Consider the following 26135-nt stretch of genomic DNA (forward strand, 5'->3'; position numbering starts at 1 on the left):
AAAAGTCCCATCAAAGAAGTGTTTTAGCACTGGACTTAGGTTTTGTTTTTCAAACTCAATCTGATGGGATGAACCAGGTGCTCTTGCAGGCATTTCCAAGACCCCTGCCTGCTCTGAGCTGCTATTTGAGGTCCTTTGCCCAAGCATTTTAACCCCTCTCAATGCTCCTTCCTAGGAACCTTTCTTTAGCACCCAACTGCTCGCTGCAGAGACTGTTTTCTAACTGCCTAGCCTAAATTGGGTTTTATGGTCCTAACGCCAGGCTTTACTACTCCAAGATAATTAGAGCAAATATCTTCCTTCGCTTATATTGTTCCCTTGAAGGTATTTGCAGGCAGAATGCTTGTCCTTGCTAAACCGTCCCTTTTCCACCCCATGCACTTCCCTCTGAGGTCTCTCCCCATACCTCCTTGAATTGCTTTTATCAATTCTGCAGATGGTTGCGTAGCTGGGTTATCTTTCCACTCCTCTGATCTCCCTTTGGGAACAGGATCATCTTGGGACTCCAGAAAAAAAAAACATCCTGCTGAGGGTGGCCAAAGGGCCACAGCCACCTCCTGGACACGCTGCCCGAGCTGGGACTTGGAGAGCATTAGGGGATCCTGGCTGATCCCTGCATTGATGCTGGGACTAATCATGGTGACATCAAAGCATGAAGGGATGAAGAGAAGAGGGAAAGCTGGCGAGTGTCCAGCTAGGATATTCAGGGGGGCCTGTCCACCCTGCTTTCAATCTGTTGCAGTGGTGCCAGCTAATGAAATTTAATGTATTATTGGTCAGATTCTACTTTCTCTGCCTCAAAAACAGTCTTTGTGAATGCTGTGGGTTGTTCTCAATAGCTCTTGTCTTATGAGATTTTTTTTTAATTTAAAAAATTAAAATCATTAAAATTTTGATTAAATTAAACCAAATGGACTTTGTTCTCCACTGGAAGCTGTTTATGTAACATCTGCTTTAAATAACTTTAAAACTCAGTCCATTCAACTTTGCAAAATAAAATGTTGAAATTACAATATTTGTTGGTTTGGGTTTTTTATTTTAAAAACAGACCATACCCACCTCCACTTGATTTAGTCCCCACAAACAAGTTTAGCTCTGTGTACCCAATGCAGCCCCAGTGCAGCCAGTTGGATTGATGTCTGCCTGATTTGCACAGCTGGCAAAGGCTGGGCAAAATATTTAAAGCTACTGTTTTCTCAGTTAAAAGCCCATTAGTAAGTAGAGTTTGCAGCACTGTTGGCATTAAATACACAGTGTTCTACATGAGATTAGATATGGAAGGTCACATGTGCTCCTGGGACAGCCTGAGCAGGGCTTAAGAGTTTCTCCATACCAGGAACATGTGCTCAGGTGTTTCTTCCAGGATATTTAAAAGTTGCATATGTGTACCAGGGTATGCAGGAGGGCTGCACATACAAGCCCCTCATCACCTTGCAGGCAGGCAATGATGGGTTAAAAAGTCCACCTCTACTCTGTGTGGGAGGTGGAGGGGTTCCCATAGGTGACCCTGCTGCTTTGGCCCCCACTACCAGTTCCCAGCCCAGCTCCCTTCAGCCACCTGCCCTGGGGCCTGTGTCCCGCTTTCTCATAATCCCCCTTGCTGCCTCCTCCTCCTCCTATTTATATATTCATGAAGCAGTGGGGAGGGGATAAATAAAAGCTGAGCAAACTGGAGCGACAGCACAGGAAGAGGAACTGTCTGTGCTGGCCCGTGCCTCACTCTGCACCGCCAGGACAGATCCTGCCTCTTTATCTTTGCTGGGACAGTGCCGGCTTGCAAGAGAGATAACTGTTCCCTGCTCTTTCAGGCAGCAGCTGGATGAAATCTGGATGCAAGGAGGAAGAAAGTTAACAGTAAGTGAGTCAGTTGCACCAGGGATAAGATATCTCCTTCTAGGATGATTCTTTTGCCAAGTTCAGAGCTGGGCCTGTCATGGGGCTGCATCTACCCCTGCTTTTTTCCCAGCAGATTGCTCCCCCAGCACGTCTCCTGGGATGCTGACAGAGCAGAGGCTGAGGGGCTAGAGGCACCACGGGTTGAAGCAGAAAATGTGTACAAACAGGGACTCACTATTAATTCACAGGGGACCATTTCAAAATGTTGAGCCTTTCTCCAGCCTGCTTTGGTTTGAAGGGATTGGTGCAGAGGGTCACTAAAGCCCGGTGTTGAAGGATTATATTGCAGCTGTGCTTTTTTTGTTTTTTTGGAAGGGCAGAGTTCTCTGAGTTCACATATGCCTGTCTCCTGTGATCTCTTATTACTCTCATGGTCTCCCTTCCGTCCTCTTTCTTCTGGGATTGCAAGGAAGGGACACGCCTCTGTCACTGCAGTGGAAGCCAGGGGTTTTCTGCCCGTGAATTAACCCCTCTGATAGCTGGCATATACTATAGTGGTGCAACAAGGACTTGACTGCAGGGAATCAGGATCTGATTAGCTCAAGCAAAAAACAAAAGCATCTCAAGTGCTATGGCCCCCTGCCTCCCTCCCTGGGACGCTGGCAGCATGGCCAGCACCTTGTAACCAGCCCCCGTTATTCTGAGGGGCTCCATCCCAGCTTCCAAGCCAGAGTCCTGATCTCACCACTCCCCCATTCCAGGATGGGGCCTTTGCCAGGTTGCAGGTCTGTGTGATGTACTGCCAACTTGATCCAGGAAGGAACCTCTCCTTTCCACCCTGCCCACAGTCTTGCTGCATGCAGAGACCATCACAGGAGCACATGAATGAATAGCCATAAATACAGAGGACATGGGTACCTGATGCTGCCCCAGTACTGAACATTAAATTAACCCACTACTTCTGCAGGACTGGCCAGCAGTTTACTATCCCAAAGGGTCATTGCTAAGATGTCACTTTCTAACCTGTGCTACTGCTCCAATTATTTTTTTTTATTCCCCCTCAGGTACAACGCTAAGATGAAGCCTCTGTCTGGGCAAGGCATAAGGCTGGCACACCTTATCCTGAATTTGGCTTCCCTCTGCTTTCCCACCCCACTCTGGAAGGACCGGGACTCCCTAATGCAAGAGGAGAAAGCCCATCAGACAGGTGGCAATTTGGTGCTGAGTAGACAGGAACAGCAGATCAGTACAAAGCTCGTAAACCTCAAGAAGGAGGAGGTTGCAACAGCCATAACTACAGGACAGTTTCCTCCAAGCATGCACTTCTTTCGGGCAAAAAGCCTCATTGATCAGAGCACGGTGTTCAGCATCTTAAAGCGCATGCCAAAAGGTAGGCTTGGCCTAAGGGTTGCTCATCTGAGTCATCCTCCTCTTGCCTTTTACTTTCTACGCCAGAGCTAGGACAAAGCATGAGGAGATGTGGCAGACCTTTAGTTGCAGGCAAGCTTATGAGAGCCATAGATTATGCTTGCTGGCTTCCAGGAAGAGCCCTGCCTCTGAGCTTGGGGACAGGGCAGGGGGAGAGAGGAAGAGGGGGATGGATTGGATGTATACATGTTTCCAGCAATTGTAGCATTTGTTATAACTTACAATATGGATCCTTCAGCCTTTCAAGTGTGGAGAAAGGGCAGAGGAAGTGAAGACAACATGACATCACAGACTCATTTTTGTTCAGCATGTTCCAGCCAGGGCCTTTCCTTTTTCCACACACACCACAGACGTGCTACCAACCTTGCCTTTGCCCACTTCTTAGCCAGAAGTGGTGTATCCCCCAAGAAGTTTTTGTGCAGGTAGTTCTGTAACAGGCCTGGAAGTCTACTGGAAAGTCTGGGGACACTAGAGGAGGAAGGTGCTACCTCCAACACCACAAGTTTTTTTACTTATAGAATGGAAGTCAAAGCCTGCGCTGATGTGACCTGCAGAATACAATATAGAAACTATTGTATTCTCTCACTTAGTGTTTCTTAATCAGGTTCTGTTCTGTGCACTTGTAGGAGATCTCTGCTTATAAGGGCAGGAATTTCTCCTCTTGTCTTCAGAGATGTCATTTCTCCCGTTGTGCAGCAAGCTATGTGCTAATGGGCTGCCATGCCCTATACCAAAAGGAGCTTCTGCACTCTGCAGCACACACATAATTTCAGGCATTTGGAACATTCTAGGTTAGATAATGGCATGAGATTGACCGATACCTTCACCACATCACCCTGTGCATCCTCTGATGAGCAGCTGCAACACAGCAGCATTTGAAAGCTCAGTACTCTGGGTTATGATGTAAAGGAGGCAAGGGGTTTTTTAAGCCAAGTGGAAATCCAGACCACACAAAACCTAGGTTGTATAGCAGGAAGCATGGTGTCTTCATGTCCCTGAGCTGCTGACAGTTCAGCAGAGAACCAGGACTTAACTCCTGACTGGTTTCTCCGTCTGCATCTCTGGTTCATTAAATAAGCATCTGAACAAGGTACCTTCTTTAACTAAAGATACGAGCCAGTTGCAGTGGACATTGCCAATACTCTTGTGACTCTGAACACTCTGTCCACCCTTCCAAGCAGTCTCTCTTTAGATGCAGAGTCCCACAGCCTTGCATACATGGCTGCTTGGAATCAGGTTGGTGGCCTGCTTTGAAAGATTTGGGAGTCAGTTTCTCCTCAGCAGCATTTTTCACTTGAAAGACTGTGACACTGACATGTGGATAAGAGTCATCCTCCTCACTTCCCAGCTTTTTCCTCCCAGTCTCTGCTGTGGTATCACAGAATCACAGAATGTCCTGAGTTGGGAGGGACCCACAAGGATCATCGAGTCCAACTCCTGTCCCTGCATAAGATGACCCAAAAGTTCACACACAGACAAAATTTGTATCTTTGAGGGCATTGTCCAAATGCTTCTTGAATATTGTCAGTTTTGGTGCCGTGACTACATCCCTGGGGACCCTGTTCCACCCTCTGGGTGAAGAACCTCTTCCTAATATCCAACCTTACCCTCCTCTGGCACATATTCCTGCCATTCCCTCGGGTCCTATCATTGGTCACCAGAGATAAGAGGTTGGCACCTGCCCCTCCTGCTCCCCTTGTAAGGAAGTTGTAGACCATGATGAGGTGTCTCCTCAGGCTGAACAAACCAAGTGACTTTAGCCGCTCCCCATACAGCCTGCCCTCTAAACCCTTCACCAACTTTGTGGCCCTTCTCTGGACACTGTCTAGTGTCTTTGTATCCCTAATATACTGTGGTGTCCAAAACTCCACCCAGTACTCGAGGTGAGGACACACCAGTGCAGAGTAGCGCAGGACAATCACCTCTCTTGATGGACTAGCAATACAGTGCTTGATGCACCCCAGGACACAGTTGGCCCTCTTGGCTGCCAGGGCACACTGTAGGCTCGTGTTCAACTTGCTGTCAACCAGAACCAGGTCCCTCTCTGCAAAGCTACTCTCCAGCCTCTTGTTCCCCAGTCTATATCCAGGGCTGCCATGTCCCACGTGTGAAATTCAGCACTCGCCCTTGTTAAACTTCATACGGTTGGTGACTGCCCAGCTCTCCAGATCTCTCTGCAGGGTCTCTCTGCCCTCGAGAGTATTAACAGCTCCTCCCAATTCTGGGTCATCAGCAAACTTAATTATTCCTTCAAAACCTGCATGCAAGTCATTTATGAAGACATTAAAGAGTACTGGCCCTAAGATGGATCCCTGCAGAACCCAGCTGGTGACTGGCCACTAGCTCAATGTAACCCAATTTACTATGACCCTTTGAGCACAACCTGTCAGCCAATTGCTCACCCACTGCATTATGTGTTTATCCAGCTGTGTGCTGGGCATTTTGTCCAGGAGGATACTGTGAGAGGCAGTATCAAAAGCTTTACTGAACTCCAAAAAGATTACATTGACTGGCTTCCCTTGGTCAACTAGGTGGGTAACCTTGTCATAGAAAGAAGTTACTTTTGTTAAGTAGGACTTTCCCCTCATGAACCCATGCTGGCTAGGACCAATGACTGCGTTGTCTTTCAGGTGTTTTTCAGTCACTTCCAGAAAAGTCTCCATAATTTTGCCAGGCACAGAAGTGAGACTGACAGGCCTGTAGTTACCAGCGTCATCCCTGTTGTCCTTCTTGAAGACTGGGACAACATTTGCCAGCTTCCAGTCAACTGGGACCTCTCCAGATTCCCAAGATCATTGACAAATCATTGAGAGGTCTCATTATGACATCAGCCAGCTTTTTAAGTACCCTTGGATAAATCTCATCAGGCCCCATCCACTTATAGGGATCCAGCTTGCTTGCTGGAACAGCAAGTCCTGCACAAGTTCAGGGTTGACCGGGAATTTATCATTCCCACAGTCATGGTTCTCTAGCCCAGGGCTCTGGGGGTCCCTGAGCCCACCATCGGTGTTGAAGACAAAGGCAAAGAAAGCATTAAACATCTCTGCTTTGTCTATGTCCCTGTTTGTGAGGTAACCATGCTCACCATGTAACAGGCCAATGTTATTTCTAGTCTGCCTTTTGCCATTAACATATTTTAAAAAGCCCTTTTTATTGACCCTCACAGTCTGACCAGCTTCAACTCTAATTGAGCTTTGCCCTTATGAATTTCCTCTCTGCAGTGGTAAACAGAGTTTCTGTAGTCCTCACATGCCTCCTGACCTTGCTTCCACTGGCCACATACTTTCTTTCTCCACCTAATTTCTAGAAGATCCCTGCTCGGCCAAGTCTTCTGCCTTGCCTGTGTGACTTCCTACATTTTGGAATTGCCTGCTTCTGTGCTCTTAGGAGGTGGTACTTGATGGACCCCAGCACCTTCAAAAGCTTTTCCCCACAGGACCTTACTAAGTTCCCTTATCAACCTGAAGTCTGCTCTCTTCATATCCAGAGTTGAGATCTTGCTGGCAGTTTTCCTCCTGTTACCATAGATTTTAAACTTGACTGCTTCATGGTTGCTGTGGCCAAGGCAGCCACCAATCACCACTTCACCCACAAGACCCTCTCTGTTATTAAACAACAAATTGAGGAAGGCACCTTTCCTGGTCAGTTCCCTTAGTACCTGTACCAAGAAGTTGTTGTCCAGATGGCTTAGAAGTCTTCTGGTCCTGTTGTACCAGCTGTGCGGTATTCCCAGTTGACATCTGGCAAGTTGAAGTCCCCCATAAGGACAAGGGCAGATGACTTGAAGGCATCCCTTAGGTTCCTTAAAGAATAACTCAGCATCATCATCCTGGCTGGGTGGCCTATAGTAGACTCCCACAACAAGATCCTTTTTATTTGTCTGTCCCTTAATTCTTACCCAGAGGCTGTCCACTGTGCCATCAGCAGCTGCAAGCTCCATGCATTCCAGCTCCTCCACTACACACAATGCCACCCCTCGGCCTCACCTGCCCTGCCTATCCCTCCTAAAGAGCCTGTAACCATCCATCATGGCACACCAGTCACAGGGCTCATCCCACCAGGTTTCACTTATGCCAATGATGTCATATGACTGGGACTGGGCCAAAGCTTCTAGCTCCTCTTGCTAGTTCCTCATGCTGCACGCATTCGTGTAGAAACACTTTGGGTGCGGTTCATTGTGCCCATCCTCACATGTAGCAGTCTGAAGAATCTCACTAACACACAGCTCTTCGAACTTTGGCATGCCACCCCATTGCTCGTCACTGACTATCTTGGTATTGTCCCTTTCCCCCTTACAATCTAGTTTAAAGCTCTGTCAATCAGCCCTGCTAGCTCCTGAGTAAAACCCCTTTTCCCCCTCTGAGATAAGTATTCCTGTCTTACAGCATCCTAATCTGTTACCACAAGTGACTGGGATGTCAGAATTGCCATTACCCTTTCATTGTTGAATTGAATAGTAAGGAACTTAGAAGTACCCCCCTCTTCAGTGGGGTATCTGATACCAAGAAGGAATTAAAACCAAAAATTAACTTTTCAATCCAGGAGATGCTAAAATGTGTTCACAGAAGCTTTGCAAGGGCTGTAAGCTTTTAGGGCCAAGATCACATCCTTGTAACTGCTTGAGTAGGACCTAGTCTTTGAGGCCTCAGTCTTGATCAAAGCTACTGGTGAATTACTGTTGTTTCAAGCGCTATTGTAATTTCTATTGCTGCTCACATAGGAATAAGGGTGGCATTGCCAGTGAGAAGAAGGTCAGATCTAGACAGCTGTGTCAGGCCCATTCCGTCACGCTAGCTCTGGTGAGACCAGTAACCACAGCTGCTCAGCATCTTAACAGTCAGACCCTCTGTAGTGAGCGATCATAGACATTACAGTCTATATTGGATTAGTCCACTATAGATTATGATCTTGAAGTTTATCTAATGTCACATGCTACCAGTATTTTGTTTTGTTCTTCCTACTCATGTTCTCCTTTTACCCCTAAGGTCATCAAAGCTATTTTGGCTATGAGGTCTCCCCTAGGTTAATAAAACATGTATCTGTAAGACTTTAGCTCTCACAGTATCTTCCCTTAACAAAGGTGAAGTTTAGTTCAAGCACCAGTCTCTGCAAAAGGAGAGATTTTAGCAAAATTAAAGTATGGGCTGAGCATACAGAGGACACTTCCTATGCAATAAGACTGGCAGTTGCCAACATACTGTACAATAACAGAGCATCCCAAAGGCCCTTTGTGCTGGCCGGCAACAGATGTACAATGTAAGTAAGCATGCTTTTGATAAGGGCTAGTAGTAGATGGTATTTCTGCACCTGAGTGCAATTCCCTGGTGTGTCATGGCCTGGAACGTTCGTGTGCACCAGAGTTTTAAAGACATGAAAGAAGAGACACAGAATTGATGCAAAAATTGAGACTAGAATTCAAACAGCTTAGATACAGAGGCTTGCTCTAGGTATGCCGGTCAGCTAGTATGCCTTGTAAGCTGCTGCCTACTGTGCGAGTTCCTCTTTAAATCAGTGGGGCCTGAGCCAGCTCACAGCAAAGTCTGCCTGAAAGACCTTTAATAACTCAGAGCATTTTCCATCCCAGTGGAGAAGCAGAGCTCCCTATTGATTTCCCCCCCCCCTCCACTCCCAGAGAGCTGTCACGGTCTGCCTGCCCTGCGTTTGATGTGGAGGGGCATACATCCCCCAGCACGGAGGAGGCAAAGCAGCCGCTTCATCTCTGCTGCGAGAGGTCACTCGCAGTCATCTAGAAGCATTTCCAGATGCCCCTGGATGGGCAAATGCAAACTATCATCACATGAAACCTCTGTTCCTTCTTTTCAGCTGCCTTGCCCCATTAGGATATACTTTTCTTCTCCCCAGGTGCTGTTTTACACCTGCATGACTACGCCATCCTGAGTGTGGACTGGCTGGTATACAATGCCACCTACCTCCCCGACTGCTACATCTGCTTCACCCATACAGGCACTGTTCGGTTTCGCTTTTCAAAGCCTCATCCTCCTCACCCAGTTCCAGCCAAGTGCTCCCAGTGGGTTTTGCTGGAGACTTACCGGAAACAGCTGCGCAATGTGACCGAGTTCGATAGCAGGTGAGTGAAGAGGTGTTGCAAGCCTGCCAGTGCTTCATGAGGACATTGTGTAGCTGACAGATTGTTCTGGTCCAGCTTTCCCATTTGCTTGCTGCTCTGAAAGGGGGGGGGAACTCTGTTTAGGACTGCCTACACAGAACAAGCAAATAGCAATATAAGAATTACAAGGTTTCAGCACTAAATACACCAGAGTTAAGAGACCATCAAAACTGAAGTTTTCTGTACACCCTCACTCTGGTCCTTTGCACAAATGTGTTGGAAGACTGTGATTTAAGTAGATTTATGTGACCTGCCCCCAACTCTCCTCAGCACCCAGGCTGGATGTTCTCCCAGCATGGGACAGGGCTGCATGGTGAAAGACCTTGCCTCACCCATTGAAGTACCCAGGAACAGGATGAGGACATCAGGTAGCTGAGAAATAGGCTCTTTGCAACAGCAGAGAGTAATTTGTGAAGTCATAATTTTGATTCAGAGCAAGAAGTTGGGCAAACTACTTATGCCAGTTACTGCACTAGCAAAAAACCCAAAGCAACCCAAAAGAAAACAACCCATTCTTCTCTTCCAAACACCATCCTTGTCTGAGGGCTCTCTTTGAAACCCCACTAGTACCCACCATGCTGAAGCATGGCATACTCATTCTCAACAGGGACCTTCAGGCACTAGGAGCTGTGACTTGCTCTCCTAGTCTCAGACAAGGGGTTAGGTCTCAGCCTGGGTACTGGCTGAGCTAATAAACCCCTACACACAGGTCATCTGCCTGGTAGCACTCCCCTCTCAATACCCTTCTGCTAATGAAGCATGTCCCCTTACAGGCAAGGCTTCCTATAGCTGTCTAGGAGCTCACACCTCAGATGGCTCCCCAAAGCATCACCTGCTCTCTTACAGGAGCTCCCCTCCCTACAGGCAGCCCCTACTTTAACTGCTGGCAGCCTTTTATCAGGACCAGGTGTTAGTTGGCTGCTCAGCAGCCATCTACCATTAATCAGTTACAGGTGGGTGGGAATAGCCTAGTTCCCCCTCCAGTCAGTAGTGGCAGGAAGAGGGAGCCCTATCTCCCCATCCAGGGGCCATTGATCCTGGGACAAAGCCCTGCCAAAAAGGCCAGGAGGAAGTGTGTAGTTTTGTGTGGCATGCAGGGGGCTGGAGAGAGCATGATAAATAATGCATGAAGTCAGACACTGAGTGATGAGGAAAAAGGAAAATATTGAGTAGCGATCCATTCAGAGGGCACTGCCGTCTGTGGCACTCCAGGGGGCTGGGGTCCTGTGGAAGAAAATAGTGTGTGATGTCATGTAATTAAAGACAGTATTGCCATGCCGACACACAAGGAGAAGGCTGGATTAGGTGACGTGGGTGTCCCTAATAACAGCATTTCCTAAGTGAAACTTCATGAGTTTTACTGTAGTGCTCTTCAGTGAGGGTGTGCACTCTTAAATAGAAGCCTATTAACACTTAGGGATCTGGTATCCCCTCCACATGGAAGCTGTCTGGGCTCTGAGCCCTACAGATCTGGGAAAGAGGTCAGGCTGGGAAGCTGAGGAGCTGCCAGACCTTTGGCATGGTATTGCCCTCCCTCCCCAACAATGGCAAGGGGCAGGGCAGAGGGAGCTTATTCTCTGGGGCATCCACTATCCCTTTCCTGCAGAGGTCTGAGCATTTCCAGAAGGGACGGAGAAGGTTGTGCCAGACCGAGGGCTCTTGACCTTTTATACCCTGAGGCTCAATTGCCCTGACATGTGATGGAAGAAATAAGATCCAGTGAGAAGTGACTTATCTACATTTCCAGAGAGAAAACTGGTTCCCTGCTAGCTCCTTTCCATTTCTACTGGGAGTGATGATGAGGGAAAGACCATGGCACCAGCCCTCTTCAGTCCCACCAGAAGACCCATAAATAATGGGCAAGAGATTGGATTTTGAAACAGCTTCACTTCCTTAAAGACCAAGCAATTGCACTGGGTATTTCAGAACTATCTCAGGAGCAACCCTTCACTGTATTCGTTTTCGGTTTTATTTCCATAGCGTAATGTTCATTTCTGGCTGAGGCTAGAGGCCATGGCATCCTACACACCCAGGAGGGTGGAGCTGTGCATTGTTTGATTTCCTGTGGTCCTGTTTGGGAATAAGGCTTCTTTTCAGTGGCAGTGTTATCACATTCCTCTTCTTTTGTATTAGTGGTTCAACAACTCTAGTAGGCACAAGTCAGAGCAGGACTTCAGAGTGGAAGGCACTGCATAGGGAAACAAGACAGACCCCACTGCAAGGGTCTCCCCAAGGGCAGAGGAGAACTGAGGCAGAGACCAATGAAGTGATTTTCCTCAGCAAATGCATACCAGTGCCAAGTACAAACTTAGATCTCTCACATCCTGGGTACTCAGACGTACTCATTTGAGTATGTTGTCCTTCATGTCTTGCCCTTCTGTGCTCATCACCACAAAATCGCAGAGGAGTCATTGCACATAATGTGCAAATGCATGAACAACAGCCACATTGAGGCGCTTCCCCTCCTATTTTCATCTAATCCCCAGGTACTAGTCTAGGGGTTAAGAATGTTTTTTGGCCGCCTGGAAATAGGTCTCTAGCCAGGAATAGGCCCCAATCTGTTCTGCTTCTCAGTTTCTGGAAACTCTCCCAGTCTCTTGAACATGTGCATCCCAGGCTACCTCTTTCCTGCACTCCTCTTTGCCCTTGAGCACTGACAAGCTGAGAGAAAGCAGATGTCAGAGGAAGGAATGGATGGATAGTTGGGTGGTTTCAAGGAAGTATCAAGGGAATATGGCAGCAGGGAAGGGCTCTCATGCAAGAAAGGGTGGATCAGCAAATGTGAAGGGAACAATGGAAATGTTTCCGAGAGGCTGCACCTCTTTCACCTTACTGCATTCCTGAACAGAAAGTGGTGAGAGAAAGGGGTATCTGCATTACATTTTCACTGTTTGCATTTTTAGGTACACACATATACATATGTGTGTGTTTTGGAAGGAAGTCTTTTAGTTTGTTTCCCTCAAAAGAAGGTTTAATCATTCTATTCAAAACACACATCTTATGGGCCAAGACCCTGGAGTATTCTGTTACTGGTAAGCTTCCAAAAGGATGCTATTACAAGAGTCAGGAGACTGCGGGCCAGGAGACAGAGAAAGGAAGGGAATATTGCTTTGAGATTTAAAAGAAAAAAATAATCCTCACTTATTTACTTCACAATCAATTATGATATAGGAGAATGTAATTTTTTTCCCTCAAGATGCAACGTAATGGCCACTGTTTCTAAACCAACAGCATGCCCCTAGATATTTAGGGAAACAGTGCTGACATTCCAGATATTTGCAAAATACCACTGCACACCCCCCCGCCAGCAGCCCAAGGATTAAGGCCGTGCCCAGCAGCGAAGCTCCGACGGCCCAGCGGAGCTCTCTATCACCAGGATGAAGTCATCTGTGAGGGAGCTGACACCATGGCCGAGGCTGCGGGGACAACTCCCCTGGGCACTAACGGCTGCCCAGACCACCATCACCTTCCCCTCTCTGTCCTCCAACTGCCTTATCTCACAGAAAAATAGGGCAGTGTGTGCATCACAAGGGAAAAAAAAGAATAAAAATCCACTACAGAAACAAAGCACTCTGCTCCCTCCACAAGTCTCCCCTTGGGGAGAAGAAGAGGGGACGAGAGAGAGAGAGAGAAAGCGAATGAACCACATGTGACAGATGTTAGTCACACTATTTAATGCACCACTGGAAGACATTCAGATACCACGGTGAGGAGAGGGGTATAATTACTATTCGTGAACAGAAGAAGAATCAGGAAAAAGAATCCATTTAAAACAAGGCAACAAAACCATTTGCTTCTGCATTATATAGTGCAAGAAAGCAGAACAGTTAGAGGGGAAAAAAACAGGAAAAGAGAAAGCAAAACCACAGTTGAAAATAAATAATCCTTAGCTGGTCGTTTTAGCTGTGCCCCTTTGGGCATATGCATTGCAACAGCGTTGTTCAGTGCATATATGACATGACATGGAAGGCTATTTGTAGTCTGCACCTGATCACTGGCAAGGGCCCATTCCAGAAAAGAAGGAAAAAATGTATTTATGAAGCTTTGCTTCATCTGCATGAACTACTGATGGCAAAAGCCCCGGAACCCTTAGGAGATTATCCAGTTATCAAGGATGGATCACTATTACGCAATAAATCTTCAACAGTTATAGAGATCAATAATCAGTCTCAAAGCAAAGGGGATTATAAAAAAAGCATGATTTGATTTATGTGCTTTTAGGAGCAGGGTGGTGTGGGGATTTATTGCTGTTTGTAGCCCAAGAGCACAGGCTAAGTAAACAACCACAAGTTTGTACAGCTAGATTTAAAGGCAGGGAGGGGAGCCCTGCGCACCCTCGTTGTTGGAGAAGCCGAGTTCTCACAGGACAAGGGGAGAAAGCGGTGGGAGCCTGACTAACCGCCCATCCTTATCTGAAATGAAGCTGCGCAGGGTGGCGAGAACAGGCTTGCACGGCCTTTTGATCAACGAGGAGGTTTTTCCCTTGGTGCTTGCAGGGCTGGTGGGAACAGCCCCGCTCAGCTCTCGGCTCCAGGCAGGTGCTTTCTGCCAGCGTGCGGGGATGGTGGGGAGCTGCCCTTCGGCCAGGGCTGAGGCCAGGAGGGGAGCGGACAAGTCTGCTTTCCCCAGCTCTTCCTACACAAAACCTCCTCTTCCCTTCCCACTGAGCTGCAGCACACCCTTTCCGCTCCGGCAGCTGGATCAGTGCCTTCAAGATGCCCCTGGCTCCCACATTCCTGGTTTCTAGGGTGATGCTACAGTGTCTCCCACTGCTGCACGCTCACCACTGCCTGCCTGAAACACTGCCTGCCCCAGCCGTGGTCCAGCTCGCTCTGTTTGGTTGCATGGATTACTGAACAGTAGCTGGGGTTGCCCAGCGTCCTATGATAATGGCACCAAAGTCCCTATTGTAATGCGCGGAAGGGCAGAGACAAAGTTGCTGTGGAAACCTTAACTCTGAATTTTCCTGACTGTTGAGCATTTAAAATCTCATCCTTAATGTGGTACGATCATCTCTTTATGCACAGTTTTGCTTCTAAAATTGTTCCTGGCAAAGAAATTAACAGAGTGAAAAAGAAATAAAACTCCAGCCGCTGGAAGAGGGTCCTTAGAGAATGAACAGCAGGCAGATTCTGGGGGAATGGGCTCCACTTTATGGGCAGGATGGAGGGACTCGAAAGGAATGTCCCTGCCCGGGATCTTAGTTTATGAGTTTGGACCAGATCACATTTTACATCTGCAGAAGGGAGATTTTTAATTCCATCCACAGAAGCCTCCTGGAAGAAGATAATAAGATTACAAATCAAACCTACATCTCCCATACAACAGAGCAGAGTGCTGCACAAGGATAGGGGACAAGGCATCAAACACAAAATGTTATTAAAGATCAGTAGTTGTTATTGAGGGGAAACAATATACTCGGATGAAAGATGAAGCATGGCTGAAGGTAATTCTATCTGAACCTGCTTAGGCCCTGACACTAGATAAACATCAGGCCTGGCTGGACTAGTAAGCCCACCCGCCTGCAAGTACCCAGCTCTGTAGCTTGCCGTGATGGCTTCAGTTTGTCCACTCAGGAATGAAATTAATCACCCTCGTATTACCATTCAAACTTTGCCTACCAGCCTGAGAAATGTATTACAAACTCTTCTTCAGGTGACTGCCAGCGGAGGGAGGAGAGCTGTTGCCACAGGCAAGGCTTCAGGGGGGATGAAGGCTATCAGCTTCTCAGGGACTGCACTGCAGCACAGACACTCGCCACTTTCCCTCTCCTAAATGCAAGCTGTCACCCAAAACTAGATAACCTTGCAATTACTGGCTCCCTTAAACTCTGCTTGATGAAACTACCCACCACCTCTCTGGATTTCTGAAAGAGGCTTACATGCCAGCTGAGCCTATGGAGGAAATAAATAAGTTTCTGTCCCACTAAGGAAAAGCCAGGACCTGCGATTCTTATCAGTTGTTTCCCAGCAGACAAATCTGAAGAAGTTATCAGCAAGGCAGGCAGGATAGCAGGTTTGTTCCACTGTGGGGGAAAGCATTTCTGATTCACAATCATTTTTTCTGTTTATATTAGGTGACATACTTTGACAGCACAAAGGTACCAGGGCAAGTTACAGGCTTAGTAAGCAGGTTGATGGTGGCCCAGTCCGTGGCATCTCCTGGAGACTCTGTCTGCCTTTAGGTGGTGAAGAGAGGACCGGGTGTCATAAATTTTTACGTGCATTGAAGATGTTTGGGAGAATATATTGCCCGCAGGGGGTAATGTACTGGCCTACTTTCAGATTAAGGATACTCCTGGGTGGCAGAGCACAACTCTTATGATATAAAAACATCATACTTCCTTTTGTAACTCTTACTCCCCAAGATTTTGCCCACAAAAAAGGAAGGGGCAGGTTTTGAACACCTACTCTTACCCTGCTTGTAGTTCAATGTGGAGCATATGACTTTTTACCTGTCCACTATTATCTGTATCAGCCATTAGGGGAGTAAATATAAGTGGCAGAGAAACTACCTGAATGTTTCCTAGTTGCACCAGTCATTGTTATGCTCATACGTATCACAGTGCGCCTACTGTGGCAGGAACGGCTTTGCACCTTTTCTTGGTCCTGCCCAAAGAACGCATGCCTCCTTCAGCACAGCTGGGCGCTGCTGCACCCCAGAGCATGTGGGTTTGAGAGTGTTGTGTCCACAAAGCTTGGTCTCTGACCAATAAAACTCATACCTATCTTGGAGGACTCCCATTTCCTCCTGTACCCAACACCCAGCTGCCAGCCAGCAGCTTTTTGCATGCTGAAAGCCAGTAGAGTTGTTTGTTCTTTTAATTCTTCCTCTTCCCTTTACCCTTTTCTACAGCTTGCTGAGAAACTTGACCCTGGTGACAGATGCCCCTGAGCTGGCCTACCCTTCTAAGGCCTTCATTTGGAAAAGATTTGAAGAAGTCTTTCTCATTGCCTCTGGACTTATCTGTTATGCACCTGTGTTCAAGGCCTATTTCTACCAGGGGCTGCTGGAGCTCTATGAAGATAACATACAGTATGTCGAGATAAGAGCTATCCTGCCTCCGGTACGTATTTTTTGGCTTCTCTAGTATTCTTTTAAATCCTTATTTCTCCATAACTTTTCTCAAGCCCTATCTTGAATTTAGTTTTTGGATGTTTGCATACTTGCCCTCTAAGGATGCTGGAAAATCTTGATCATATTCAAAGGTCTTTGTTGAAGATTTGCATAAGCAAGGGCTTGAAAGTGGGAGATGCTTTGTTCTTAATGGTTGAGGAAGATACCCACTGTGGCAGCAGCACAAAACTGCATTGTACAGTCTGACTGGGAGCTGTGTTGAAATCTTGCTGGTTGGGAATACGTATCTCAGCTTTGTCTGCACCAGAATCACCTGTTCTGTGGCAGCTCTTCTGGAATAATTTCCCATCTGGAATAGAGACTTATTCTGGAGTAGTTATGTTATTTTAAATCCACAGCTTATTTCAGAATGATTTCTCTGAACATGCTCGTAAACTGATTGGTAAAGCAGAGCCTTCAACAGTTTGCACTCAACCTAAAATTTTGTCTATGTATGTGAAGTATGAACTTCTCCTTTAATTGCCACTAACACTAAAATTTGTTGGTGCTAGTTTAGGCCTTTCTCCCTGTATGTCACCCAGAGCTGGTCAGATTGTCCTACAGTCCCAGGCTGCTCCAACACCTTCCCAAGCACCAGCAGGCGCCACCACTGTTCCTCGGCGATTACAGTTCCCACTTTCCTGGTGGCAATTTCATCACTGCAGGCACACCTTTTCCATACAGTTCTCCAGACCAGCTCCAAGCAGGACGGTGTGGGGTGGGAGCACTGTCAGAGATGCAGATGCCTTACCAAAACAAACTGGGGCCACTCACTACACCACCTACCTCCATGTTCTTAACAGTCCATTGCAATGGGAATGAAGCTACTGTGCAAAGTCAATCCAGCAGCACCTGAAGGACCAGGTGATGGTGGTGGGTTGTGCGTGGGAACGCAGGTAGCAGCTTGCTGCTGGCACCATGGCATCCAGTGGATGGAGCAGCCATGCTGAGGTCCCGCCAGTGGCCTGCCAGCAACTTCCTTAAATCATTGCCCTTCCAAGTAAGGGCTGGTGGGCTCCAGCCAGCTGCAGATGAATGTCTGCACCCCAGCAACCACCACTTCTGCTGGGCAGGCCTCCGCAGCCACCCTGTCAGCAGACAGGCAGGTGCTGTGACAAATTTGGAGACTGCTCTGGCTTTGCGCATTTCTCTCCCCAAACAGCTGGGGGCGGGGCTGCTCACTCTGCCCTTGTGTCTTGGGCTGGCCCCATAGCAAAATAGGGCTCAGTGTCAGGGCTGCAGGCTGGCACTCTATCATGCCTAAGATGAGGAGGTTGTATTGAAAAGAAAAAAAAAAAGGAGGGGGAGAAGACCACAGAGCTTATATGTATCTTACTTTGCTGAGGGTTGGTCATGAGCCAGTTGCTCTGAACTCAGTCACCATCTGTCTTTGGGGTACCTGGAAAGGGCAAACAACAGCAAAATCAAAATTCCTGTGCTGTGAGACAGTGTGAGTGCTGGCATCCCCCCCGGCTGCACAGGTTTCCGGGCCAAGAGTATCTCCAATGATACGAGTGCGTGGGCCTGACTGGAAAATACCCTGCATTTACCAGCAGCCCTTAGACATGGTTGCAATGCCTTTTGAAGAAAGGCTTGGCAGGGAAGATTGGCTTCCCATCCAGTCCCTAATGCTGGCTCCAGGCGTGGGAGCCTCCCAAGCCCCTGGGCTTGCTCACACCCGGCAGCTCGGTGTGCTGCAAGGTACAAGCAGGCGGGCTGCCTGCAGCCTGGGTAGCGCTGCAAGGGCTGCGAGGAGCTGGGGGCACATTGGGCTGCCGACCCCGATGGGCAGCACAGGCAGGGAAGTGCCAGCTAGGCTGGAGCAGGGACAAGAGGGAAGGGAAATGCTTTGCTGTGAAAGTCGAGTTGAGCAGGGTGTAACGGGAATAGCGAGATGCTTGTGTGCCTGGAGATCCCCTACAAGGCTTGGACAACAGCGCTGACACTCTGAAAAAGCTCTCCTTGCAGCAAAGCCCACCAGAAGTGGCCCCTGAAGCAAAGTAAATGAAAGTCGGGATTTAGTGTGAACTAGCAAACATTGTGGAAAAGCCCCCCAAACCCAGCTGTGTTTGCAAATTTAGCTGTGTAAAGTCTCACATTCCCATGGGCTGAAGCAGGGGAAAATTCCCTCTGAGCATCTGCAGCCTCTCCGCAACTCCTGGTGCCTGCAAGGGAGATGCCACAGCGTGACAGGGTGCAGGGGCTTAGCGAGGGGCATCACTGCAAGGGGCAGCACCGGAGAGGAAGTAAGAAGGTGGAGAGGGCCAGTTAAAGGGTAGAGGAGAAGGATGAAGGAAAAGAGAAAGGTGAGGTGAGAAGGATAAGAACAGAACAGATGGAGTGATTTCAGCCACTGTTTGTGAGTGACTCCAGGCAGGGCCTTTGTAGATTAATATCAACCAGGGAATGTAGGGTCTATGTCCCTGCTGAAATCAGGGCAAAAGACCTGCATATATCCCTGGTAGTGAGGAACTCACAAAGTAATTGATGACACCAAGCATGCCAAAAGGATTATTTTTGATAGTTTGCAGCCAGAGAACTGGGAAACCATAGCAAGACTAAATGACTGACTCAAAGTCACGGAGCAAACCTCTGGCAGAAGGGAGCAGAAGCCCAGCCCAGCTGGTAGCTTATGGAGCTCAATCCTTGCATGCCTTGGGGCTGCCTTGGCTGACAGAGTGCCACCGCAAGGCACATAGCATGTGTGAGCCGCCAGACGGCTGGACAAAACGCTCCAGCATTTGATATAGACATGAGTATGAGGTCATGGTCTCCTCTGGGTACTCAAGGGCACTTGCTTACCATGTCTGAACATGAAGAAACTTGTTTCTTGTATCACATACAAGGGAGGAAAACTACTCCTTGGTTCTTGCCAGCTCTGGTAAAGGCTTCAAGAAGAAGATGTTCTGCACATATTTAACTGCTTTTTTCTGCCCTCTTGCCAGGATCGCAGCACATTGCTTCTCCCAATTTTTTTTTCAGTTAATTTCTCCCACCTTCCAATAAAACACCTCTTCTGACTTCTGTTTGCCATGTGCTTTTCGTTCTGCAGGTGTATGAACTGGATGGCACCCAGCACAATAAATCATGGTCTGTGGCAACCTATCAGGAAGTGACCAGGCAGTTTGTGAAGGAGCACCCTGACTTTCTTGGAGCCAAGATTATATTTGCAGCACACAGGTAAAGGCTAAGCAGGGCTAAGATCGGCTCTGTGTGGCTGGTCGTGCTACAGCGGAGGTGGGAAGAGAGGGGTCCAGGCCAGCAGAAGCGATGCTGAGGGCTGGGCTGGAGTGCCACAGTTGGTTAGCAACGCCTACGTGCGTCGTCAGACCTGGGGTGCTGACTCCTGAAGCATTCCCTGGCATGTGTAAAAGGCTGATGATGAGAAATCATCTATATAAACCTGTGTATGTGTGAAATGACCAGAGTTAGCTCATGGCATTGGCCAGAGAGACAAGCATCTGTGAGCCCTGGGTGCAGGAATGAGCAAGGGGAGGGCTGCTCGCACGTGGGCATGTTCAAGCCGTGCATGCTTTCTTCCTGAGCCTGGACATAGTCCTCATCTCTGCAGAAGCTGAAGCAGTGAGAGCAGTGCCCGAGTATGGGCACTCGGTATTGCAAAGGTCCTTGTGGGACCCTGCAAACACTGTTCTCCCAGCAGCCTTTTTACGGTATGTTCGTGCTGCTGTTCACAGACGGGCACAAGGCTGTTCTCCAAGTCAGCCAGATGCCATGAACTCATGTGAGGTGATCCTCCGCAAATATAATAGACCTCTCAGCAGCGTTTACTCTGGCTTGGCACGATGCCTTTCCAGTTCAGAGCTGGCTTGCCTCTGGCCAGCTTGGGTATGGCCAGAGTTGGTCTGCAAAATGCACTGTGGAGTTTAAGTCTGATAGGGCTGGAAGAAATCTAAATTTAAAACTCTCTTGAAATGCAGCTATGGTCCCACCTCCCAGCAAAACAGTTGAGAGAAAAAAAAAACACTTTTAAACATTTTCTCTCCATGCTGTTGTGTTCCCTGCTTGGTAGATGGGAAAGCCAGTGAGTCTTAGATGAGCATGCCTCAACTCCAGTGACAGCAGGGTCTAGCCAGGCATTTCCTGGTCATTCAGGGGCTTCCTTTCATAATATCAATTTTCTACTGCTGTCACTCTGGAGATCTGAGGCTGGTTGTCAGATTCAGGAGCAACTTGCATTTTGGAAATACCCCTGGGGGCCCCGTTTCACAACTTAAACCCAAAGAAGGCAGGTCTGCGGGAGTGAGCCTCTGCACTGCTTTCTCTCTCTTGCTCTTTAGGATGCTGAATGATTCCCAGATTAAAGAAGCCATCGTCACTGCCATGGCACTCAGAGCCCACTTCCCAGACACCCTGGCAGGTTTTGACCTGGTAACCTTATTTCTTCCGTGGTTTTGCATTAACCCCTAGAGGTGTGATGTAACTAGGTGTATAATATGGCATATGTTTTATAACAGAGCCAGATCCTCTGCTGCTGTACTGAAATCAGTGTAAAAGAATTGCAAATACTCCAGCTAGGGTTTTTTTTGAGGGTAATTGACAAAATCCCCTGAAAGAATCTGCTCCCTACCCCACAGCACTGTAATTTCAGTACAGTTAGCACCTCAGTGATATATAGCTTTAAGTCCCACCATCTTTCAGAGCATGTTCAAAAATACCTTTCCTCTTTTCCCCAGGTTGGTAATGAGGATGAAGGTCATTCTTTATGGGACCTGAAGGATGTCCTGACCATCCCATATTCCCTGGGGGTCAACTTGCCGTACTTTTTCCATGCTGGGGAGACTAGTAAGCATGAGGACTCAAGGCCTGTTATTGCTTGCAGAGGCAAGAGGTGATGCCTTGCAAAGCACAGAAACAGCAAGCCTGGCTGTATCAAGATGAAGTGTGTTTGTGTGTGTGTGTATACACGTGTATGTAATCGGTTTTCCCTATGCTTCTCCCGATATCAGCTTGTTGCTATAGCATTCCTACATGGCACCTCCCCTAATTGCTCTTGGCTGTAGGCATCAGGTTGCTCAGGCTCTTTGCCCTGTGCATGACATGGAGTCACGCTGCAAGAGTTATTGCTGGTAGCCGTTTCCTCCTTGGAGCAGTGCTCATCTCCCATCCACAGTGGCAGCAGAATTCCTCAACCATTATTTTACATTTTAAGGTGAAGGAATGTCTGAGCCAGCCTCAAGTCTTAACTGAATACACTCAAAGTAACTGATCAATACCCTTCATTCCTGGGGCAATGTATTATTATTGGCAATATATTATTCGGTCCATATGGGTGGGATTTATCCTAACCATGCATGACAGTTCTAACTTCTGTGTTATACTTATTGCATGTTGATATCTACAGAGATGTTTGCGTCTGAACTAGCTACCCAAGGCTCCCTTTATAGCCATGAACAATAACAAGCACTTCTAAGGCACATCTCATCCTAATGCACAGGCTACTCCCCAGAAATTATTAGTTCTCTCCATTGACTATGAATGGAGACAAGCATGATTACCTTAGCTGTAAGAGCAATACTGTGGACATCTAAAGCCAGGTGAGATGAGCGAGTATCCCTATGCTGGGCAACGCCGTGGGCAGATTTGGATCCCTGTTTCACTGAAAATGCAAAGTGGGAACTCGGAGCATGGGCAACCCTCTCACCTTGCAACTGGGACATTTATTAACAAAATCATCTAGCTTTTTGAGAAGATGTATTTCCTCACAGCACTGCCGTGATTCTTACCTATCTTTGCTCAGACTGGCAGGGCACCTCCGTAGACATTAATGTGCTGGATGCATTGCTGCTGAATACGAGCCGGATTGGCCATGGACTTGCCCTCATTAAACATCCAGTAGCCAAAAGTTTGTCTCTGAAGAGGGATATTCCTGTAGAAGTCTGTCCCATCTCCAACCAGGTATGTTGGTAAAAGCTTACGTCTTGGGGCTGGGACACTAGAATGGGATTTACCATAGCAGCTAGGAGCAGCAGTACAGCTAGATGTTTTGTTGCACCCAGGCTGGCTCAGTGTCCTTTGTACCACATTACACTGCAGTCTGCTATGTAGACATACGCTGTGTACGTATAAGGCTTGTAACACCAGTCAGCTCAAAATCATTTAATTTCGTATTCAGAGGAACCTGGGAAGGCAGTCCTCCCTAGTGGAGATGAGGCCCAGAGCCAGGGAGGTGTCTAAAGAGACATAATGGAAAATACTTCAAAGCCAGGAGGGTCAGAGGCTGAAAAGCTGGGATTGTAACTGAAAGCCTTTTTGTTTCGTAAATTCATAACCAGGGGAAACTCTTTTGCAACATGTTAGTGTGGTATGCATCGTCCCCTGGGCGCAGCAGAAGGATGCTCTGAGGTAGAGATGTACTGATGGAGCCTTGAAGGAGTGAACCCTAATACCAGCTGCAAATGCCCTGGGCTAAGCATCATGGCAAATGTGTAACAAAAAGACTGTTCCTGAAACGTTCACAGTCAAATTGTTATAAACAAGCAGAAGTCATTCACCCCACTGGACTTGATTTAGGTGATTAATTTAAGAAACCAATCTTCTTGTAGTTAGTGGAGACAAGTAGGCTCTTCCTGCAGGAGGGCAGAGCAGAACGCCTAACATGCTCTGAACAGCCCTCTGGAGGTTCTTTCTCCCTGATGACTACCTGCTGACACAGTCAGCTATAGCAGGTACGTGGTATGACAGGTGCTGCAATGAAAGCACAGCTACAGCAATAACCCGACATCATGTTGTCTCCCACCCTTCCCCACCAAGGTCCTGCTGTTGGTAGCTGACTTGCAGAACCACCCTGCAGCCAGCCTCATGGCAGAAGGGCACCCCATTGTGATCAGCCCTGACGATCCCCCCATCTTTGGGGCAAAGGGCATCTCCTATGACTTCTATGAGGTGTTCATGGCCATCGGAGGGATGAATGCTGACCTGAGGACGTTAAAACAACTTGCACTCAACTCCATAAAGTAAGTTCCTCACCTCTCTCATCTAGCCATAGTGATGCTATGGCAACTATCAGCCTGCTCCCTGGAAACCTGCTGTATTTGGGTTTGGGCCCAGAGCCTCCTCTGCCACATGAACTGGACTTCCGTTAATCCAAAGTCTCTGCGTGTCTCTTCCAAGGGCAGGAAACAGGGACCCCAGAGGGTCCTGGCCCCATGCCCTTCTCTAACTCAGTGTCTCAGTTTATTCCTCCTTTTCCACCCTTGCCTCCAGCACCTGGTTCTGGGTATAGGAGAAACGTCGTGTCTTTGTTTCAGTTGTCTGTTTCTGCCAAAATCTTACTCGCTGTGGTGTTTGTCATGGCCCACTGGGGAAACACAGAAAAACGATCTACCAGCATGTAGTTTGGGTACGTTTAACCACTTGTACTTTTTATCTGGACAGCTCTGAATGTCCCAAAATAGTTTGGATATGGTGCCCAGGGTCTTTCTGTACATTCCTAGACTCTTGTCTGTTTGCCATATCCCATGCCAATCCTCATGCCAATCCCAAGTCCCCGCATGGCCAGGGAGACAACAAATACTCTTATTTCCTACTGATTTGGACCAAGCCCAGGGGCCATCTGAAAGCAACAGCAGCATTGTCTCTTCTGTACTAGTCACTGGGTGTCACCCAGCAAATCTCCAGCTTATGCAGACTGAGCTGTTTGTCCTCATGATGCAGGACTTGGTAGATGTTGACATGGCCGTGATGCTTCTCATCCCAGCATAAGCCCAGCCAGTAGGAGCTCAAGGCTCTTTACACTGTTAGTTTGTGTGGTGTAGGCATGTCCTGCAAGGGTTAATCTGTTGCTGCTTCCTGCCTTTTCATTTTGGCCACTGATCTTGAAACAGCTGCCCCCTTGTCTGCTGCCTAATACTGCTTTTTCTCCTCCTCACAGATACAGTGCCATGCTACCGGATGAGAAATCCAAGGCCAAAGAGGTCTGGCAGAAAAAATGGGACCAATTTGTGGCTGACCTTTCTGATAGCTTTTTGAGGGAGCTTTAGAGGGGAGGAGACTCATCTCAGAAGGCATTTAGCTAGCCAGAGCAAGTCAGGTTTATTGCTAAGAGGGAGACTGCTTCTTCCATGTGACCTCAAAGCCTTACCTGGCAATAGGTGATTCTGGTAAACTAGGCTTAACGCTAAGAATGAGCTGCACTATCCTGTGAAAGTCATGGACTGGAGGTAAAAGGGTACAGTGAGCCTTCACAGCAACAACAAAAGAACACCCTCACTTAAAATAGTAAAAACAATTAAAAATTGCCATTCACCAAATCCCGACATCCTTATTCAGGAAAAACATGATTTCTAATTAGAGTTAGTGGGAGATTGCCAACATGAGGATCTCTGAATTTGTCCTTATCATTACAAAATGCAGACCTTGTCCGGAAACCGCTAAGACAAACATCCAACCATTTGGGCCACTGACCTTCAGGAGAGCAAGGACTGAAAATTACTCTTGTTATGTTTAACCCTGGGCCTGCTGCCAAAATAGCACTGCTAGGTCGAAGAACCAGTCATAGGTCTGATGTCTGCTATTTCAGGATCTACCATGGCTGGAAACAAGCTGATGGAAGTTGCTCCCAGAACATTTAAGCCTGGTTGCACAGCGATCATAAAGCCAGAAAGAAGTGCCTCCGTTGCTGACGGTTTGGTTTTTTTTTTACTGCAAAATCTTTTCCTGTCCTCTGGTCACAAGGAAGCCAAAACACTTTACAGCTGAGAAAAAACACCCTGGCTTCCCAGCTGAAGCTTAATTAAAATTGTCCCCCTGCACTGGCCCATGTTAACACAGGCCTCTGCATTTATAGAAGACACCTTTTGATTTCAGGGTGTTCCACTACCAGCCTTTGTCACCTAACTCGGAGCGCAAATGCGCCCTTATTCAGCCTGTCAGACAGATTTTCACCTTGGTGGAGAACTACTCTCACATTGTGGATATCCACAGTGTTCACTTGGACCTTTGTGGTTTCCAGCTCTTTGGCAAAAAGTACTGCCGCAGCTACACAATAAATAGCACCTGGACAGGCAGATTACCTTTCTTAGGGTCATCACAAATATCAGGAGAACTAGTTGCAGGGAGATTTTTAAAAAATAAATCTTAATCAGGATGCTAAATAAATTCAGCAAAATCCTTCAGCACACATAACCCAAGCATGCAGCCAAGATCAAGCAGCATCTCTTCCTGACTTCATTTCAACCAGCGTCTCTTCCTCACTTCAGTGCAATTAAGCCAGTTTGCATCAGCCAAGGGAGAATTTACAAAAGTTCCAAAATTTACAAAAGATGAAAGACATCTCCCTCCTCTGAGCAACAGACTTGCAAGAATTGTCATTTCCTGATCTAACCAGCTTGGACAAATTGGCTCTCTTTATGTTTTCTGCTAATTGTCTCAAGCTGCCTGGCCATAGTGTTTATTTCCACCAACCTTGGTTAAAACACCTTAGCAGGAGGCAAATATACTTACTACAGAAGTGGATCAAGCTGTGCAGCCCGTGCTTCCCATATTAAATTGCCCACATTTTACAGGCTGCAAGTTCATCTCTAGTTTTCCCAGGGTAAAAGAAATCCCACACTACAAACCCCATAACGAAAACCAAATAAAACCACAACAAAACAAAGGTATCTACGTT

General features: G+C 47.5%; 1 protein-coding gene across 2 annotated transcripts; it reads left to right on the forward strand.

The window, feature by feature from the left end:
* The first annotated feature begins 1651 nt into the window (after positions 1-1651).
* On the forward strand, positions 1652-24777 carry ADA2 (adenosine deaminase 2). 2 transcript variants are annotated; one of them, XM_075115565.1, is made up of 10 exons: positions 1652-1854; positions 2901-3226; positions 9127-9352; positions 16247-16457; positions 19560-19687; positions 20806-20896; positions 21202-21310; positions 22266-22423; positions 23279-23481; positions 24399-24777. In XM_075115565.1, the coding sequence occupies exons 2-10, from the start codon at positions 2914-2916 to the stop codon at positions 24505-24507; spliced, it is 1548 nt and encodes a 515-aa protein (XP_074971666.1). In that variant the 5' UTR covers positions 1652-1854; positions 2901-2913; the 3' UTR covers positions 24508-24777. The 2 variants fall into 2 exon arrangements, with proteins under 2 accessions (XP_074971666.1, XP_074971674.1); XM_075115573.1 differs by having other exon boundaries at positions 1683-1858.
* The last annotated feature ends 1358 nt before the right edge of the window (positions 24778-26135 follow it).

Source organism: Phalacrocorax aristotelis, chromosome 1 (genome assembly GCF_949628215.1).
Source record: "Phalacrocorax aristotelis chromosome 1, bGulAri2.1, whole genome shotgun sequence".
Taxonomy (NCBI): domain Eukaryota; kingdom Metazoa; phylum Chordata; class Aves; order Suliformes; family Phalacrocoracidae; genus Phalacrocorax; species Phalacrocorax aristotelis.